The sequence below is a fragment of the Bombyx mori genome, chromosome 7 (assembly GCF_030269925.1).
Source record: "Bombyx mori chromosome 7, ASM3026992v2".
NCBI lineage: Eukaryota > Metazoa > Arthropoda > Insecta > Lepidoptera > Bombycidae > Bombyx > Bombyx mori.
The window spans coordinates 6,693,044-6,704,205 of NC_085113.1; the positions used below are offsets into that span (position 1 = coordinate 6,693,044).

Consider the following 11,162-nt stretch of genomic DNA (forward strand, 5'->3'; position numbering starts at 1 on the left):
CCTACCCGGCCTTACAACGCTCTCCCAGCAGTAAAACTCAACCAACTGTAGAGACGAAAAAATAAGAAACAAATAGTACATGTAGTTATAAATGTGGCGGTAGCCGTCACAGAACAGAAGGTATTTGACAGATGCCTGAATTTCGCTGACGTCATTTGCAAGATAAATTGCTTAATATGTATATATATACAAGTTCCGAACAAAATTCGGACAGTCAACCGAGCAATATCACCCGCTCGATGGAAAATCTTCCCTCCGTCGTTAAACATTACAAATCTAAACCTACATATTCATATTCATATTCATATTCATCATATTCATAATCTACATATTCAGAGAGGCAGTAACAAGTGGGGATGTTGGTTAAATTTAATTTGTTATAATGATAGAAAAGTTATATATTTTTACCGATTTATATTAGTTACGGCAGACTTCGTAGTGCCTCAATCGATAAATAAAATACCTAATCTTTTGTATAAAATAAACTTAAAACAAACAAAAGGAATCCGTCCGACGAGGGACATTGTGTCCCCCACATCAAAGGAAAAACTAAATTGTTATTTTTATTTAATTCCGAGCATTTTCATATTTATCTACCTTTTAAACCTTCTCAAAATTAGCCAAATCGGTACAGCCATTCTCGAGTTTTAGCGAGACTAACGAAAAGCAATTCATTTTTATATATATATTAGATATTAAATTGTATTTTTAATAGTATATAACCTAATTATGTAGTTGTGCTCCCTTAATTTCAGATTTGGATTCTCTACTACTTGGAATGTCCTTACCACACGGCTTCCTTGCGGTCTTCATCCTTCGACGTATTTAACTGGACTGCAACTTACCGCAGAGACTCTGATATAGTAGCACCTTACGAAAGATGGGTGTATTATGATAATTTGATTCCTGAAAAAGATATAGAAAGGAACTATGCAGCTAATAAAACAAAGAAGGTACAAAATCACTGGTCCCTATTAAATTCGAATGAATAATCTCTTATCTGTTCTCGAATAAGACTTAATCTGTGGGTGAACAATTTGTTTGGCTACTTTTTATTGTGTTTTGCGAGTCATTTCTCTGTATTAGTATTTTTAAGTACATATTTGAAGAAGTAGAATTATGAGATAGTTCTAACATAATTTAAACTAGAACGTGTTAAATTCTGAGTCGACAATTTGTGGATTATATGGGTTCTAATTATTATGAAAGTTTATTTACTCCTTTTATGAGTTCAAACTCTCAGTTTTATAGTAGGTACAACGGCTACCCCACCCTTCAAACCGAAACTCATCACTGCTTCACAGCAGAAATAGGCTGGGTTGGGCTACCCGTGTGGACTCAGAAGAGATCCTACCACCAGTAAATATGCAAATAATATTTTTTACGCGTTTGATTTATATTACACGATGCTATTCCTTTATCGTGGAAGTCATTCGTGAACATTTCCCAGATATCACGACAGAAAAATTGGTACCCACCCGCCTGCGGAATTCAAACACCGACTCACTCATCGATACGAAGGCACCGGACGTCTTATCTTTTAAGCCACACCGTACTATTACTTATATTGTCTCTGATTCAATTTGATATTTAAAACACACCGAAATACCTCTATGTTCTCAGTATCCTATAGGTCTTCTATGTTTTTATTTATTTATTGCTTAGATGGGTGGACGAGCTCACAGCCCACCTAGTGTTAAGTGGTCACTGGAGCCCATAGACATCTACAACGTAAATGCGCTACCCACCTTGAGATATAAGTTCTAAGGTCTCAGTATAGTTACAACGGCTGCCCCTTCCTTCAAACCGAAACACATTACTGCTTCACGGTAGAAATAGGCGGGGTGGTGGAATCTACCCATGCGGACTCACAAGAAGTCCTACCACTAGTATGTTAAAAGCCCACTGGGTTTCTCGCCGGATCTTCTCAATGGGTCGCGTTTCTGATCCGGTGGTAGATTCTGAAAAGCATGGCTCTTGCTAGGGTTCGTGTTAACAACGTCATCAGGTTTGAGCCCCGTGAGCTCAACTACTAGTTAAGGCGACGCTGATATAGCCTCTCAAGGCTATCATCAGATTAGGCAGGAAAAAAAAAGTATGTTAAAATGTCCTACTAGTATGTTATAAAAATCGCATTTAATTTTTTTAAACTTTATTTGCACAGGTAGCGTGGTTTGTATCAAACTGCCACGCTCGCAACCGTCGGCTCCAGTACGCGCGGCAACTCAGCAAATTCATCCAAGTGGACATATACGGCGCGTGCGGCTCTCATCACTGCCCACGAACCGACCCCAACTGCTTGGAAATGTTGGACAAAGAATACAAGTTTTATCTGGCTTTTGAAAATTCAAACTGTCGGGATTACATAACGGAAAAATTCTTCGTCAATGGATTACAGTAAATATATTATATATTAGATTACTTAGTATTCTGAATTGATAGTAAACAATATTTAAGCATGTTGTTCTAAATGTATATGTAGCTAGTGTCAGAGTACGGACACGTTTTTTTCTCATGCTGTTCGCATCTCACAAATGTAACTCAATAAAACTCGCCTTGGCTCAAATTCCATATACACTTAAACAGAACTAAACGAAGCGAGTACACATATTTTACAAATCGGTATTATCCGATATTAGTGTTTAATTATTATTTCGGCTCGGTCTGCTTACACGCTGTATCTTTAAGGACACTCATTGTTCAAATAAAACTTAATACATAACATAAGCATTTAATACTTTGTATACAATTAAATTCAATTAATTATTCCTATAATTTAATTTTAAGACACAACGTTTTACCGATCGTGATGGGAGCCCGGCCATCGGAGTATGCAGCAGTGGCTCCACGTAATTCGTACATTCATGTAGAAGAGTTTGCCGGTCCTGAAGAACTCGCTGCGTACTTACATCGCCTTGATGAAGACCAAGATCTATACAACTCTTACTTTAAATGGAAGGTAATTTACTTTTAGAAATGTTCCAAATGAAACATGAAATAATGGTTTTTTAATATCTAGGTATCTAAATCCACGATTTAAACAAAATAAATTTACATCTACGTAAATACAGTTATCTTAATGTTTGCATAAAATGATGCACAAGTATAATAAATTTTTACCATTATAGGGAACAGGAGAATTCATTAACACATATTTCTTTTGCCGCGTATGTGCGATGATTCACGCGAACGAAAGACGGCAAAGGAATACTCACTACAGCGACGTGCAGGCATGGTGGCGGGACTCCACGTGCACGCGAGGCGAATGGCGAGCCATGGAATCTGATACTAAAGATAATGGATAAATTATTGACCAACCAGCCTTTGTTAATCTAAGCAATATTCGTCTATGAGACGTACATGTGAAAACTCCGAGCTTCAGAACAATAACACTAGGCTGAAAAACAGCCTTATCCAATATGTACGCGTTGCTCGTGTTCAAGTTGCTGAGGCCATATTTAGGTGTTGCTACGAATTATTCGTCTTCGCGTCCACAGTTGCGTTAAGTGTCGATAGAAATTGTACACTCATTGACATACATTTTAATTGCAATCAAATCATCAAATAAAGAGAAAGCGTTGTATTTTATGAAATAAATTCTTAATTAACAACTATTTACAATGATAACGTTAATGGAATAATACACCAGCCTCACAGAAATCTTAGTGATAAGTAATTATACAATTTCAAATACTATAATATAAATCAGATATGTCTACTTTTTTTACATTTCTGTTACAGTTTACATTGGCGCCCAACGTGAGGCTATTTTACTTGATCTCTTTATTTAAATTACCTATGCATTTACTACTTACTAAGTTGTTTTTGAACTGTAAGTTGTTTAGTTTAAAATAATATTTTGTATTGGATTTATTGACACACATTTTAATTTATAAAACTATTTTGTTGAATTTTGAAATATTTTAATGGTATTATTTAATAGTTTGGGTTTAGTTTAATAGCTTCGAAAAAATTTTAAATATCAAATGCAAAACATGCGATATTGATATTGTACTGTACGACTTACTTTAACTTCTACACTTTTGACAAGTCTAGTCACGATGCCATTATTTGAGTTAGCACAAAAAATTACGCATTCAACTTTTCGCACAGTATAAAACACCGTAGTAACTATAGAACTTAATATATAAGTAAAAAAATATATTCAGTCATCAATATTGTAATATAATTTCATATTGTTAATAAAAACCCATTAATATAAGTGAATGTATTTCATGTTACAGTTTAAACTAATTCTAAGAAAATTTGTTAAACTTTATTATTATTTGTATATTATTATTGAACGCACGGCTCATTTAAACTGATTTAGGTGTAATGTTTTTAGAATTTCGTTGGTACTGAAGTTAAATTTACTTTAGTAATTTTTTTATTTACTTTTTGCTAAGTATATATCAGGGTACAAATTTTAGCTTGTTGTTTATCATTAATAGGTGAACCTGTGATTCTGAGGTTAATTATTGTTATTATTTTTGAGATTTGTTAATAACCACAGATAACAGAACACATTTTTATTGTATTTTAATTGTAATCGTGATTAAAAATTGACATCATGATACCACAGATAACATCACATTTTTTGTATAAGCATTTATTATTATATTCCTGCAATCTGGTTAAATATTTGATAAATGCACACAAAATTACAAACATACTACAAATAAACATTAATCAGTAAAACTCAGTATTACTCTGCGATCACGATAATGAGGTCTTAGACATGAAATAAAAAAATATGTTCTAATACAGGAAAAAATATTTATTTACTAGCAAAATGAATTATTTATGTATAATTATGACGCTTATATCGCCATTTTCAGCTAATAAATCTAATTCGGAGATCATTCAGCAATTACCTACACTAAAGGAACTATTAGCATTAAGTTCAATTGCCTGTGTTATCTTGTTGTTTATTTCTTTTTTTTCAACTGTTATTTTGCATAATGTTTAAATTTTGTATAACTTTGTTGTAAGTATTTGTTAAATTGTAAATTAACCAAATTGGATACAAAATTTTTATTGGAACCGATTTAAACACATCAAAAGCACAGTGTGCTTAGTGCGAGTTTTTTAACCTCTCGATCGCGTAAAAGTTACCTCAAATTTGTATTGAGTTGGAATGTAGCTTCCCTTCGTTTGCCACTAGGCACCGATTGCACTAAGCACGCTGTGCAACATTCACTGTGTGTGTAACCCAAAAACAACGAAACAGCTTAGAGTTAAAAGGTAGATAATATGATATACATAAACATATACATTATTAAGTGTTTATAAATATTGTTTGACAACCTACTTATTTTAGTGTTTTAACAAAAATACTAAAGAAAAACCAGGGTAAGTAATTCTTCAAAATATTAGTAAATACCTATGTCATGTGATTTTTTCCTTGAATTATTATTAATTAATATATTTCCTTTTTTTTTTTTTGAACTTACGCAAATGTGACAATCTGATAATACAATACATATTGAAAATTTAGAATGTTTATAATTAATGTTTTGGCATTCACAATAGATAGGTACATACATTATAATATGAATACCTATTCCACAATCTTGAGCTTTATTTACAATACATTAGATGCGTAATCAATTACGTAAAAATAAGTTTTTTGTATTTAAAGAGTACATTAAAAATCTCCATTATAATTGCACATAAACTATAATAATATAATATATATGATTTCGTAAACGGATGCGTACTTTGCGACAGAAATAACTGAATGTAAGGTAATACTTACCCGTTCGGCTTGAAAATACGACAAATCGAATTATGCAAAATTAGAATTCTGCAAATATCATAAATTTATTTAGCATACGACATTATTCATTCGTCGTGGAAGTCATTCGTGAACACGCATTAGTTACAACAGTTAATACAAAATATTTAAAAACAAGATTCAAATTAAAAGTTTAAACACCATTTTCTAAACAACTTTAGTTTTCTAATTTTGTAACGACGCGTGCAGCTTTTACTTGATTTTCTTTTTTATTAATGATGTAAAGTTCACCAAAAGGACCGTTACATATTTTCTTAATTGTTAATTCGATCACAAAGAGTTTTTATTATGAACATTAATTGTGGATTTTAAACAGATGACGACCTATCTATTTAGTGTTTAGATGCTACTAGAATCAATGTAGGTACCTCCTAAATACAAAGTGAATGCCACAGCCCCCTTAAAATAGTAAGTTGATGTTACACTATACATAGATTTGGTCATCGGTTTAAATATTTAGTGACGGTTTAGGGTTAAGTTAGAGTTCATACATAATAATATTATAAACGAAAACTGCCTGCAAAATTAATGGACAATATTGAATGACATAAATGAGATTAAAATATGTAAACTAACTGTAATTTGATTAGATGTGCATAACTTTTATAAATTCTAGTATACATATTAACCAATAGCCGTAAATGATAATCTCTATATTATAGAAAACTGTTCTTTCTTTTTAGCTCACTTGAATAAAAAAGGAGGTTGTTCGGTTTTTTTTATGTTCCCTAGGTACACCGACATTTATCAATATGTTTTTGGAATGAATGATTACTGGGGGGCTCTGTGGTCTTTCCAGTTTTACCAGGACAGGTGGGCGGAAGAAGGCTCAACCACGAGGGAAGGGATTTGCTAACAGCTGTCCGAGCGCCTCTCCAGGAGACCTATCAACTCAAGGTTGCTTCGCAAATGCATCTACTACTGGATCGAAATCGCGACCCACTGAAAAGATCCGGCGAGAAACTCACGGACTGACGTCAGGGTTATGTTGCATATCGGATTCTTTGTCGAGTTCGACGAGTACCCTGCTCCTAGTGTTATAGCTGAAGGCGTATAATACAAGAATTATTGGGTCTGATAGAACCGTAATGACATGTCTAGGGCGGTCAAATTATGCTTTTATTTGAAAGTATATATTTTTAGTTTGGTTTCACACAAATATCAACAAAATCGGTTCAGCGGTCTCTTTTCCAAAACCAAATTATTAGAAAAAATGTTAATAAAATACCTATACAAAATTTGTATTTAGCTTTTAGTGATGTGTTTTATTATTGTAGTCAGTATTTTTTTAATTGGGTTTCTATGTATATTGAATTGCCAATTATTGTGACTGCGTGACATAAGTTATATTTATCTTTGGAGTTGTCGAAAAAACAAAGCTAAAAAATATGAGATTTTTACCTAAAAATGTTTAGGTTTTTTTTCTTCAGGAAGAAATCGCCGGACTTCTGCCCTTCACTGGGGATGGAGGGCGGGGCATGTCGGATTCGGACCGACTAATACCTTCTGTCGCTCTACAACCAGCATCGAAAACTCGCATAAGACAGAACTCATGAAAAGGCTAAGGGGGGAAAGTGAAGCGTTTAGTGCGGAGCACATCTCTCCCATCACCCTCCCCCTTGGGACGCCGGACTGGCGGTCGTCAGCGCCACGATCACCAGCCCTCTCGGTCGGCAGGCTATCCGAAGCCCGCCTAGATGGCGCCGGTTAGAATGGTCTATCCTACGGAATACCCCGCTGGGTCAGAACCAGCGTGGGTTGAGGATAGCCGGCCTTCCATCACCCGGATGCTCATGCATAAAACGCATGCGGAGCAGCTGCGCGTCGTCTTCTTAGGCCCTCTTCGCCGGTCCCCAGGCCGACATGTGAGGGAGACCCGAAACACTTAGCGGGCCAGGACTTGGGCGAGATCCGCCTCCCTGGCCCCCGCTCAACGGCGGCGGGTCTGTGCGTCCCTCACGCGCCCCGCCGCCTCTTTATGCGAGATGGTGCACTCGCAGAAGTCTAGCATCGTCTTCCACGACTCGTCGTCACCGAGCATCGATCCCACAACACTCGGCAACGACAAGTCGTTTCCTATTTTTGCTACGAGGACACGGCGCCACCCCTCCCATGCAGGGCAGGTGACGAACGTATGCTCAGCCGTGTCCAGGTCGCAACCACAATGGTGGCACTCGGCTCCAATCCGTTGCAGGAACTCACCGAAGCAACCATGCCCAGTGAGCACCTGCGTGAACCGGAAAGTGAGATGTCCTTTGACACGATCCACCCAATTCACAAGAACCGGGCGAATCGCCTCGACGGTCCTACGACCAACCGAAGGATCGACCAGCCGTCTGGACCACGACTCCAGCACGAACCGTCGAGATTGGACCCTCCGCGCTCTGACAATACTGGGGCTGGGATGTGCCACGTCCGGGCACGAAGGTCTGCCCGCCACTGATAATCAGCGGCCAGTGCCTCCGCCTCCAGGACCCAAGGCGGCGTCCCAGCCAGTACACAAGCCGCCTCGAGGGAGATGTTGCGATAGGCACAGATGACCCTGACCGCGATGGTGCGTTGCGGCCGTTGCAGCAGCTTCGCTACCTCCACGGTCAGGGACTGGCCCCACACGGGCGCCCCGTAAAAATATTTAATTATTTAATATTGTAAACTTGTACACATATTTCATTGATTGGCATCTCTCAATATCATCTATTGAGGAGAAACTACCGTCCTACTTATTTCTACATTGGAACATTTGTGCATTCCGATGTATAGGGATAATGTATCACATGTTTTGTTTCGAGTCCCGGTAAACCAAGTGGACCATTATCTTCCCACTTAATGTAATTAAAAAAGGAAAGACAATCTCCGACTGCTGAGAAGCTATTTCACGTTAATTTCTTTGGTGCTAGTCGGTTTAACTTCTATGTCAATACATACTTACTGAAGTAATAAGTAGTAATATTATGAAACTTGTCATTTCATGTACGCAAAAAGCACATAAGAGGCCATTCATTGATTATATAAAGATCCTGACAAGTAGGTATTTAAACTTCTTCATAACCATATCTCGAGAGACAGAGGGATAAAGGAAATTTTTCCAGTCCAAATGAACATATTTCAATATAGTATCGTGGACATTTTAGAGAAAATTTAGTTACACAGACATGAATTTTATAATTTCTATTCATTTCAAATGTTCACTTTTTTAACAGTATAACCTTAAGTGATAATTTAGTAAAATAAAAATCTTTGATTTATATCAAGGTATTGAGTATAATTACTGTACATGATCCTCTTCTAATGACATTGAAATCTTTACGAAAACTAAACATAATCCTATGTAAGACAGTCAGGGAGAAACAGAAATATTACATGGGAGTAGAGTAAGGTAAAAATAATGTGTCATCTTTAGGTAATTAATCAATGGCCTCTAATAGGCTAAAAGAGACAAATGTAATAATTTAAGTGAAATAAGTAGGTACTAAAATGAAAAGTTTATAAAATTTCCTAAATATTTTTAATAATACACAATCGAATTGCACATTACATAAGATTGTATTTTAAAAGTTGTTTAGTTTACTTATAATTACTTATGACATATTTCAATTTCATAATATCAGACGTCATAATTTTTTTTTTGTTCAGATATCTTTGTATTTTGAGTTTTCATCAAGGCTCTCAATGCATATATTGACATTTAAATACAGATTGGATAAATTTCAATAAACTAAAAACAATGTGTGCCTACAAAAATTTGAGCATAAACCAATTAAATTATTTTATGTCATTGTGTTTTTATGGATTAAGCAAATAAACAGATATTGATGTTAAAAACAGTTTCTTATTTAAAGAGTTCTATTATATTTTAGAATCACTTCAACACTCAACATTTTTTTTTACATATCAACGCTTGAAAGGCAAACGTTACTAAGCGACAATAACTGCTTTGTACATAAATGATAGGCAATAACTATATTCGATGCACAAAAAAAATATATTTCTAGGTCTATTAAAATCATTTCAATCCTACAGCTACTAGCTAGATTCTACTACAGCTAGATTCGTTAAAATTAATTTTGTTTTCAGGTATTTCAACTTTAAATTAGTCTACTGTAAAGTTAACGCATTGTCGCTTAGTCACATTTGCCTTTCAAGCGTCGATATGCTCTTGCATGATTTCTTGAAACTATTTTGCTTACATATTGTTTTTACCTAAAAATAATAATTGCTTGTTTAAAAGGTTTAATAAGAACAAAACATATTTACACAATATTACTCAATGCTGATTTTATTGTAAATTAACAATAATTTATTTGCAACAGCTTAATTAGAGAAATCTGCATTAGAATAAACTTAACAAAGCACATTAATTACAATAAATTTTAACTTTTTGAAATAATGTTTAAATATTTTCTCAGAGCGTTTATGTTCTTCATGTTTTCTTCGAGTTGTAACTGAATATTTGAACATTCAACAACATATGATAATGTTGTTTGAAATATTTTTTGCGCCATATGCAGGTTCTGCGGCACCAAAACACCAAACCAATGTAGTGGAACTATAGTGTTTTCTTTGTTTTGGTACAATTTTAGTTTCGTCATTCCATCTTCTTCAATTGTTTTACACATTATTGAAGCAGAAAAATCGGGACTACTTTCAGTGGGTAATTTGGTTGTACTCACAGAACTTTGTCCCATAATGTATCGAGACTTCGCAAGGTGAATGCTTCCATTGTTAACATTAGATTCTATGTTCAATTCACACTTTATTTTTTGCTCTAAAAGGTCAAGTTGTCTCAAAATTACTTTATCCAATAAATCGTGAGCTGGTTCAATATTTGACATGGTGCAATGTTGATTGTCGAGAAATCCTTACCTATATAACTTTGAATTGTTGAGGGAAAATTAAAATGGTATACAGCACATTTTCTATCAAATAGTGAAGAAAATATTATCTTAAATAAATAACTTTCATCACAAGATTCACAAGCTTAAAGCACAGGATCACGAGTTGCTTCTGCACAGATTAATAAATTAGTTTACTATTTTTATAGGATTTTATGACCTGGTAACTGAGACCTTTAAGTCATGTCTTATTTTAATTTATATTCATATTTTTATGAAAAATGATTATTATGGAGTGAAATGCAATGAAGATGATTAATTTGAGACATTAATTAACTGGGATGAAATTAAATGAAATGAAATGGGATGAAATATAATCTCAGTAAAATGGTGGTCATTTACTAAGATTTTTTCAATGGACTTTTTGGAAGATCCCGAGAAGTTACGTCCAGCGGCTTTGTTTCATTTTCCCACATTTGTGCACTTTCACAGATATTAAACAGTTAATAAACCACCATTATTACACATTTAAA

At 34.9% G+C, this 11,162-nt stretch overlaps 1 protein-coding gene and 1 long non-coding RNA gene across 3 annotated transcripts in view; one reads left to right on the forward strand and one right to left on the reverse strand.

The window, feature by feature from the left end:
* Positions 1–9,619, forward strand: part of LOC101742412 (glycoprotein 3-alpha-L-fucosyltransferase A) — a 27,716-nt gene extending 18,097 nt beyond the window's left edge. For both annotated transcript variants that reach the window (XM_012694907.4, XM_021351429.3), the window contains exons 5-8: positions 756–953; positions 2,165–2,397; positions 2,788–2,959; positions 3,129–9,619. In XM_012694907.4, the coding sequence (XP_012550361.1) occupies positions 756–953; positions 2,165–2,397; positions 2,788–2,959; positions 3,129–3,305 (780 nt within the window). In that variant the 3' untranslated portion in view covers positions 3,306–9,619. The remainder of the gene's footprint in view (positions 1–755; positions 954–2,164; positions 2,398–2,787; positions 2,960–3,128) is intronic.
* Positions 9,280–10,817, reverse strand: LOC119628716 (uncharacterized). Its single transcript, XR_005244877.2, has 2 exons — positions 10,661–10,817; positions 9,280–10,562 (listed from the first exon to the last, which is right to left on the reverse strand). It is a non-coding gene; the product is annotated as an uncharacterized LOC119628716 (long non-coding RNA).
* Between the last annotated feature and the right edge of the window lie 345 nt (positions 10,818–11,162).